Source organism: Suncus etruscus, chromosome 7, assembly GCF_024139225.1.
Source record: "Suncus etruscus isolate mSunEtr1 chromosome 7, mSunEtr1.pri.cur, whole genome shotgun sequence".
In the NCBI taxonomy this organism is placed as follows: domain Eukaryota; kingdom Metazoa; phylum Chordata; class Mammalia; order Eulipotyphla; family Soricidae; genus Suncus; species Suncus etruscus.
Window position 1 is genome coordinate 16,632,252 of NC_064854.1, and position 9,997 is coordinate 16,642,248.

Genomic DNA, 9,997 nt, shown 5'->3' on the forward strand with positions numbered 1-9,997 from the left:
CACCACGTGCAGTAGGGCCCCCCCAACCACCCCACCTCACCAGTACCCACTGGGTCCTCTGCCAGAGCAGAACCCCAGCCTGGGGGCACAACCTCAGTTCCTCTCTGCTTGAGTAAAGATTATTCCCAGAGAAGCTGGAGCAATAGTACAGTAGAGAGGGCATTTGCATGGAGGGCATTTGGGCAGCCGGCCCAAGGTTCAACTCTCAGCATCCCATATGGTTCCCTGAGCACCGCCAGGAGTGATTCATGAGTACAAAGCTAGGAGTAACCCCTATCATTGCTGGGTGGACCAAAACCAAACAAACAAACAAACAAGAGATTATTCCAGGACACCAAAAAGTGACCACAGAGCTGGTGGGTTACACCTGTGATTTTGTCCAAAACCAGCACGCCACCCCTCTCTGCCCTTCCACCTTCACCCCGGCCATGCTCTCGGGGCTGCCCCCAGGTGCAGAGACTTTGGGAGCTGTTCCCACGCCCACGGACCCACCTGCCCCAGAGGCACCAAGCCCAAGACAACACGTTGGGCAGCTTTTACTGGGATCTTTACAACTGATTTGTTTGGGATGATCATTTTCATCTGACATCATCAAAGTGGCTCCCAGGAAGGAAACTGGTCCCCGTCCCTATGTCACCCCATGTGAAGGGAGCAAGGGTGGCTACAGATGCGGCTAAGAGGCATTTAAGCAGGCCAAGAGGATGGGCCCAGGACATGGTGACCAAGAGCTGCCGACACACACAAGGCCATCTCAGGCCCGGCAACACCCTCCACGGGGCTGCTCTGAGGGTCCAGGCAGAAAGTGTCCTCAGCCCGAGAAGGAACCTTCAGCATGGCCAGTGCTTTCTTAGGCCCACTTAAGAAGCCCACATCCACCCAGAATGGAACCCCAGCCCCAAAGAACATGACTTTGGGAATCGGGAAACCCTGCTTGTCCGTCCCCCAACCCCCCAGGGGCTGGGACTCTGGTTTCATCCCCTAAATCTTGTGGGCCCTGAACTGTGCCAGGGACCACAGGGACTTGGACACCAGAGAGAGAGAGCTTGGGCCTGCCTCCAGGCTGCTCGGTGCCACCAGACACCCAAAACACTTCTTGGAAAACCACCCAGCACCAAAAAAATAAATAAACCAACCAACCAAAAACATATTTGCTCTATTCAAAGGAAGAGTCTTCCCTCCCCCATGGAGGGCAGAGACAGCCACACCCTGGGACCCAGTCAGCTGGGAGGAGGGAGAGCAGGCCTGGAAGATAGCCAGCAAGGGGGAGCAGGGTAGAGCCTTTGTGTTTCACCATGTCCCATTCACGCCCTATCCACATCCCATCTATGTCCTGTCTGTGTCCCATCTACATCCCTTCCACATGAGGAACTTTTATGAGGAAATGTAGAAGCTGCCACTTGATGCTTCTCAGATGCCCCTTAGGAGATGGCGTCACCAAGCCCAAGTGTGTAAGTAAGTAACAGGACCAGGCCAGGAAGTCCCTGTCATACATGGTGGGAATTCTAGCCCCAGCGGGTTCACATAGAAGCAGCCCTGAAGCAGGGAGAACTGGTCAGGGTCTGGGCTGAGGAAGACTCCAGAGGAAGACTTTAGAGGAAGACTCCATTGCTCATGGCCTCCTTCCTCACCCTATCTGTCTGCGTGAAGCTAGGTTGTTTGGCCCTAGGGGCCTGAGCCATAGCACAGTGAGGAGGGCATTTGCCTTGCCCATGGCTAACCTAGGTTCAATCCCTGGCACCTCTTAGGGTCTCCAGGAGTAATTCCTGAGCACAGAGCCAGGGATAACCTCTGAGGTCTACCAGGTGTGGCCACAAAATAAAACAGCAAACAAACAAACAAATAAAAAAAATCTACAACTTCTCAAGCAGCTGAGGTGTCTGAGAGCTTAGCCTTATTCCCCCACAGCCACTCTGTTGCCCCTTTGCTTCGGGCACAAGATCATTTGCCCCCTGGGGTCATGGGGCCCTGGAAGCCTCCCTCCGAGAAAGCCTCTCTCCTGCTGCTATTTGTGTTCTTGTGTCGATTGATTTTGTCTCTCTGGTGAGAATAAATACAGCAGCCTGCGTGGACTATTCTCAGATCCCACATTCTAACTTCCAGTTTGGGACTTGGTGGCAGAAGCACAGCGGGCAGCAGGCCAGGGAAGTCCTGGGACCAGACACAGCCATGTGCCCCGGAGCAGGGGGATGGTGGGTGGGGACAGGCAGGGAGGCCCCAGGCAGGGAAGGCAGACACAGCAGCACAGCCTGGCACGTGGGGCTTCTGACAGCCACCACACAGCCACACTCGGCCTGTCTGAGTCACAGTCTCCTGTGTGAGCTCCATGTCTGTGAAAACATAGGCCTAGATCACTGAGACTCTGCCAGCCCCCAATTGCCTTCCGGGTCTGTCCCAACTAACCCAAACTTGCAGCAGACAGACAGATGGACAGATGGATGCACTGGGCAGGGTGATGCCCAGCGTCCAAGGCTCCTGTGTGCTGTGCGGTTTCCAGTCAGGGCTGTTGGTTTAGGTCTGGGCATGAATAGTGAGGGTACCAACCGGGCACGGCAACTCTACCCATGGCCTGCTCTGAGTTGGTCAGCAGCATCTATGCTCTGTTCCAGGCACAGCTAGCAATGGCCTCCCAGGGAGATCCTCTCTGCTCTATGAGTCTATGCTCCCAGATGTCTATCCTGTTCAGCTCTGGGCCACTGAGGCCATGTACAGAATGGCACTGGCCTTGTCGCCTCAGTCCCCAACACCAAATACCATAACTGGAGTCCAACCAGGAATGAGCCCTGAGCACAGAGCCAGGAGTGATTCCTGAGCACAGAGTAGGGAGTCATCCCTAAACCCAGAATTGGGAATGATCCTGAGCACAGAGCCAGGAATCAGCCTTAAGCACAGAACCTGGAGTAATCCCTGTGCACAGTCAGAAGTGAGCCCTGTACAATTACTTTGTCCCTCAAGTCCCCAGATTGTAACACATTATAATATTTCTTAACAGCACACAAGGCAATCTAAAGCCATCAAACTTACGTAACTCCTTAAACATTACAGGCATAGTATTTTTCTACATTTCCATGTACATGCATATTAGCTTAAGTTAACCTCAAATTTTTAGTGGATTCTTTTTAAGGATCAGAGTCAAAGGAGCACAGTAAAAATGGTGTTAGAGTGGCAATTGTTGTTTGCATAGGCCCACCAAAATATGAGGGACATGGAAAGGAATAACCTTGGCCTAAATACAAAGAGACCCGACCCCTGAAGTTTCCTGGCACAAGACCAACTCTAGGCTCCAGGCAAGCTAGATCGTCCAATCCAAGACATTGTCTGTAGTGCCAACACACTTTTATTTTTCACACAGTCTCTGTTGTTGGTATCATGTTTTCGTATTAAAGATCTTGGAATCTGCATATCCTACATTGAAGTCAGGATGTGGAGCGTCCTCTCCTTTCACCTTACAATCAAATGGCAATGCAGGGAGATATAAATAAATAAATAAATAAATAAATAAATAAATAAATAAATAAATAAATAAATAAATAAATGTCTTATTTATCTTAATGTTCTTTGGCTGAAATTTCAAAGTTAAGATATCAGCAAGGGGACTTCTGAGAATTATGTTATGGGTGATTGTCCTTCCACTGTAACTTTACCTTGTCCTCTTTCTTTGCATCTTTGTTCTCATAATGAAAAATAAAAAATTATAAAAAAAATTAAAAGAAGACATTTTTATTTATTTTTACATAATAATTCTTTAGACTATTTTCCTAAGTTGATATAACCTATTTTATATGGAAAATAACTTAACCATTAACTTATTTTAAAATTAGCTATAGTGAGATTTTTTTTATCAACTAAAACTATTGAAATTCACTTCAATGTACTCGTTATTTTAGAAACAATATATTTCAATATCTTAAATCTAATATATTAACAAAAATACATAGCATCTTCTATAAATCCTTTGATATCAAACTCATTTTGTGAACTAAGTTTATTCTTGTCATAATCATTAAAAGCTAATGTATTACATCATTCTAATAATATTTTATTAAATTTTTATGGTAAACTGTGAAGAAAAAAAAAAAGAAGTGAGCCCTGGATCACTCCAGTCCTGAGTACAGAGCCAGGAATCAGCCCTGAGCACAGAGTGAGGAGTCATCCCTGAGCATTGCCAGTTGTGGCCCCAAAGTAAACATAACCCCAAAACAGAAAATCTCCTTCAGATTTGCTCTTTTCTGGCCTGGCCCTTCCCTGCTCAGGCTCATGGCCGGGCACCCGATGACCTGCACAAGGCACTTGGCCTCCTCTCCTGTCCCCACCTAAGACGTCTCAGTACTGCAGCCACACAGTCACTCCATGTTCAGGCTGGGCTAGGTTACCCTCTGCTCTTATCCTGGCCAAGACAGCCCCTCGACTCCTTGAATGCCACCTCTTCTTAGAAACTTTTCTTTTTTTTTTTTTTTTTTTTTTTTTTGGGTATTTGGGCCACACCCGGCGATGCTCAGTGGTTCCTCCTGGCTCTCTGCTCAGAAATAGCTCCTGGCAGGCATGGGATACCATATGGGACACCGGGATTCAAACCAACCACCTTTGGTCCTGGATCGGCTGCTTGCAAGGCAAACGCCGCTGTGCTATCTCTTCGGGTCCTAGAAACCTTTCTTGACTGTCACTGTACAGCCTCTCGCCATCCAGGAAAGGGGCTCCACTTTCCTGTCCCTATGATGCCCCCCAAAAAAACCTGGAACTTCACTATAATGGTGCATCACTGTGGGAATTCAAGCCTATCTGGGCAGGGGGTCTGACCCTAGCAGTTCTCAGTGGCCTTCAGGCTGTGCCAGCCCATCACGTGCTGAGATGGTCCAGCTCCCCCGAATCCCTTTTTCTTCTTCTCTGGAAGCCCCTTAGCTGCAAGACTCTGGCCAGGAGAAATGGTTCCAGGGCATGTCCAGTAGGGCTCAGGGAGGTGGGGAGGGACACAGGCTGGGTGGCTGGGCAGCGGGCAGGGTGTGGGCAGGGCCGGGCGGGTGTTGTGGGTGGCCTGGGGTTGGCGTCGGTTCAATTATTGGCCGCTGCTTCCTGGCGGCTGGTCTCCTGCCCCGACAGGATGGGCCCCGGGCAACCAACCGCAGGGCGGAGACTCAGCCCTTCTTAAGTGCCCACCTGGTTCCCCGGGGCCCCACTGCCAGCTGGCATCTGCCTGTCCACAAGCCCACCACCCGCTGCACCATGGCCGACAAGCTGAGCGAGGAGAAGGTGGCCGAGCTGAAGGAGGCCTTCTCACTCTTTGACAAGGATGGGGATGGCCGCATCAGCGTGCAAGAACTAGGAGCGGTCATGCGCTCCCTGGGCCGGGAGCCTTCGGAGGCTGAGCTGCAGGGCCTGGTGAGGCAGCTGGACCGGGACGGCAGCGGCTGTGTGGACTTTCCCGAGTTCCTGGCTGTCATGGCCCGGGGCTGCAGTGCCCGAGGCCTCAGCAGTGAGGAAGAGATCCGGGAGGCCTTCCGCATCTTCGACAGGGATGGCAGCGGCAAGGTGAGCACCGAGGAGCTTCGAAATGTCCTCTCGAGGCTCGGGGAGAAGCTGAGTGACCAGGAGGTGGAAGAGATGATCCGGGAGGCTGACAAGAACGGCGACGGGCAGGTGGACTACGATGAGTTCGTGCGCATGCTGGCCTCCCAGTGACCAGGCCTGCTAGCCACCTGCCCCTCCTCCATGGCCCTCACCGTCCCCGCTGGACCATGCATGTCGTTCAGGACATGCACAGGGCCCAGGGCTGCCACAGGGACTCAGTCACCCCTAAGGGCATCCTGCCCTGGGCACACCCGCATACGGAACCTGCCCAGCTGGGGCACCTGGAAACTGGAAAAGATGTGGGTGGCGTCTCACAGTGTCCATGGGAGCTGCACTGCCATAATAAACTGCTTTGCTGTGTCCGATCACTTTTGCATGTTTGCTTTTCTGGCTCAGGCAGAAAGGGGCTGGGGAGGGCCAGGCCAGAGGGGAGGAAGGGAAGGGGGGACTCTGAGGGCCACCCGAATTCTCAGCACAGAGGGAAGGGGTGGGGGACATAAACTGTCACTTTCAACAAGGTTATTGGAGGCCCAGAGGGCTGCTCCAGGGAGAGAAATTCTGGGTTCCAGACCTGGGGACAGTTATGCCTCCTTTCTGAATGGAGGTAGACAGAGATCAAGGGGTCCTAATGAAGATGGGGGACCCTTTCAAGGTTGGGGAGGCCCTGCTGAGAGTGGAGGTCGTGGCTTCAGCTCAGCTCCATGGACCCTGGGTGTCTTTCTGGAAGGTTCTCAGAAGAGATATACACACACACACTCTTTCCCTCTCCCCCTGCATAATCGCAGGGTCCCCCCTTCACCCTTAAAAGGCTTGGTGCTGCTGCAGGACATTCCGCCCACCAGGCAGGAATTTACAGCCCTGACCTTGCTTTCATGTGCTCCCCCGAGCAGCTCGTAAATTAGACGGGCGCCAGCTCCCCCCACCCCCCAACTATATAAAGCTGTTGCCCAGCTCCTGCGTTTCCAATTTTAAATCCAGCCCCGCCGGCTCCTGTTTATCCTCAGGATTCCAGCGCTCAAAGGCCAGAGCCGCTGTCGCTAAAACTGGTCTCCCCAGTGTGCAGCCAGAGATGGGCTGGACCAGGGGTGGAAGGGACAGAGGAGGAGGAGAATGGTCCCCAAAGAGGAGGATGGGACAGGGAGGAGGGTCCCCACACACCACGTGGGATAAAGAGGAGGGTCCCCACAGACCAAGTCTCTTGTGACTCCACCAGCCTGCACTTCTGGAGGGTAAGCTGGCAAGTGGGTTGCCTTAAGTCCATCCACCAGTGAAGCTGGGGACCTTCCTCAGCCAGCATGGGGTGGGTGCCAGCGTGTAAGAAGTGGTCTTTGGTATAGGCCAGGGTCAGGGTTAAGGGGTACAAGAGTAGTGTCAGAGGGCTGGAATCAGGGATATGATAAGAACAGTGCTGAGGAGCTGGAATCAGGAACCCGGCCAGGTCTCCAGGGCCAGCGTGGAAAGTTCCCATGAAGCTATGAGTCCCCCAATCCAGTCCCTGGCCATCCACTGTCCCTGGTGTCTCTGAGGCAGTGACCAAAAGAGGGGCCAGGCCTAGTAGAGCCAAGAGAAACTCTGAAGCTGCTTTTCTTGGGGTCTCCCAGGGCTGCCCAGCAGACCTGGGCTCTGGAGCCCCAACCCACACTGGGCCCAGCCAGCCCAGGCAAATGTGAACGGTAGCATCGGAGGCTGGTGTGGCATCCCAGGGACATGTGACACAGGGGTGACGGGTGTTATGGACAGTTTCAGCAGATGGCCAAGGCTCAGAGACAAGCCCTGGGAATTTGGCCTCAGTCTCACTCACACTGGCTCAGGGATCCAAGCACAGGGCCAGGTTTGGGGACTCTAAGCAGTGGCGCACGACCAGAACTGCCCAAGTCTGCTTTTCTGCATGGGGCCCAGAGGAGATGGTGCCCAAGGGAGTCTTTGCATCCCACTGACCCCCTCATCTTTGTGGGGAGTAGAAAGAATGCCAGGGTGCAGACCCCACACGCCACATCCAGTGGCTGCAAGAAGGTGATGGCTTTGGTACCCAAGATGAGATGAGAAACTGACCAGAGACCCCAAGATAGGAGCACCCGCTGCTTTCACCCTGCACACACATTCTCAGCCCACCCAGTTGTCAAGGTGGGGAATGCAGAAGTTCTGGTTCTAGATGGTTCTTTTGTGTGGGAAGAAAATAGGCCTCTGTATCTGGGAATTGGGCACAGGGCTCTGCTTTGCCCTTCTAGGGAGCCTACGTTTGGTAGTTGGAGGATTGCTGGTATCTGTGAGGATAGGTGGACAGACAGACGGACCAACCAGAGCTAGAGGCTCAGGAGTCCTGGGAACAGGCTAGGACAGAAGCACCAGCACTGGTCCTGCATGGGTGACTCCCGCCCAGCACAGCCCTGTCAGGCCTCCGAGCCCTGCACAATGTGTCAGGCTCAGAGAAATGCCAGCCCATGCCTGCAAGAATCAGGCACCCCAAGAGGCAGCCATGTTCTCCTGGGCCCAAAGAAAGGCTGGCTTCTGCGGTCTCAGAGAAGCCCCAGTTTCTGCAGTGTCCCAGGGAGCCCGGTGAGAACTGGCCAAGAGCTGACTGTCATGCAAACTCCCACATAGAGCCTCCTCTCAAAAATAACAGAAGTTGGGACCGGAGAGATGGCATGAAGGTAACGTGTTTGCCTTTCATGCAGAAGGACAGTGGTTCGAATCTTGGCATCCCATATGGTCCCCCAAGCCTGCCAGGGGGGTTTCTGAGCATGGAGTCAGGAGTAACCCCTGAGCGCTGCCGGGTGTGACCCAAAAACCAAAAAAATAACAGAGGTTTCAAAAGAAGCAGATTTTCTTCTGAGATGCTCTCAGGTGTGTGTGTGTGTGTGTGTGTGTGTGTGTGTGTGTGTGTGTGTGTGTGTGTGTGTGTGTGTGTGTGAGTCCAAATTGAGGAAAGAGGAAGGAACAGGCATGCTCCCTGCAAGAGGATGGACCAGAAGGGGCCTGGCTGCAGGTGGCATAAATATGGGAACCAGCTAGGCCAGGCACCTCTGGACCAGCTGAGAATCTCTAGGGGTAGCACCAGGGCCCACCTGCTATTACTGATGCTCTGTCCTGGGGCACAGTCTGTGAAGGACCTAGGAGTCTCTGTTTCCTGCAGAGAAGATTATGCAAAAAACTCATCACCTGGGCCCTCAGGCTGCCCACTCAGGCTTCAACTAAGAGCAGACCTGCCCCCATCCTTCCCTGCCACCTTGACTGGGCACAGTTGAGGCCTGAGAGCAGCACTCTCGGATGGAGGCGGCAACTTTGCCCAGTGCAGCACCCAGTGGAGGCCACGGGGTGCCCAGATAAGGGATGTGGAGGGGCACGGCTGCCTCTGTCAGGGTCCCCTTCACATGATGTCCATGCATGCATGCACTTGGTCCTCACAATTGAGGAGGTGACAGAGAGGGGAGGACCTTCTCATGGAGAAGGAGAATTGCTGTGGAGAGGGGGAGATCCCCGTGGAGAAGGAAGGACCCCCATGGAGAGGGGAGGACACTGTGGAGAGGGGAGAACTTGTGTGTAAAATGGAGAATTACCATGAAAGGGAAGGACCTGTAAAGAGGTGAGAACTTGTATGGAGAGAAAATACTCCCAAGGAAAGAAAGGACCCCTCTGGAGAGGGGAGGACCTCCTGTAGAGTCAGGAGCACGGTGCCAGCCATATACTAAGGCTCACACCTGGATGCTTGCTGGTCCATTTCTCCAGCATCAGCACCCAGCAGGGACCCTGGGTCCAAGGAGGCTCCTGCCCAGGTGTCTGTACTGCAGGACAGGGAATTGGGATGTTTGGACATGGGACACTCAGCACTGGCCGCACTTCATGGGCTGGTTCCCCACTCCTCTTTACCCTCCTCTGGTCATGAGATGCTGTCCTCTCCCTGGCTTAGCCCGGGAGCAAGGTCTCTCTCCTGCCAGGATGCCTGAGGGAAAGGCTGGGGTGGCACCACCCAGATCATCTCCCTGCCTCTCCCTTCTGCCACGGGGCCATAAACCCAACAGAAACATTGACATGGCTTCTCGGACCCTGAGCATTGAGCTTCAGCTTAGGGACAGCAGGGAAGATGGGAAGTGCTGGGGTAGCAGCTTAGCTTCCTCCAAAAGCCAGTGGCTGAGGGTCCCAGCAGCATGAATCATGGTGCCATGGTGCATATGAAGGAGGGAGGGGGACGGGCACCAGTGGTAGAACTTTCTAGAAGGTTCCAGAGGAGCCGGGCCCACCTCCAGCTCCAGGGAACCCATGTGGGGCCTTCCCAGCCCCATTTCTTTTCCTCCCCACCAAACAACCCCAGAGCTGGACATGCACATCGAGAGGCAGGACCCAAAGGTCAGAAGTCTTGGTCTTTCACTAGGAGGAAAAGTCCAGCAGAACTGCCTATCAGATGCTGACTGAGCAGTGACCTCTGAGTACTGACCTC

General features: G+C 53.4%; 1 protein-coding gene across 1 annotated transcript; it reads left to right on the plus strand.

Moving 5' to 3' along the window:
• Positions 1 to 5,217: 5,217 nt before the first annotated feature.
• Positions 5,218 to 5,673, plus strand: LOC126013297 (calmodulin-like protein 3). The gene has a single exon (XM_049776333.1). The coding sequence runs from the start codon at positions 5,218 to 5,220 to the stop codon at positions 5,671 to 5,673; it is 456 nt and encodes a 151-aa protein (XP_049632290.1).
• The last annotated feature ends 4,324 nt before the right edge of the window (positions 5,674 to 9,997 follow it).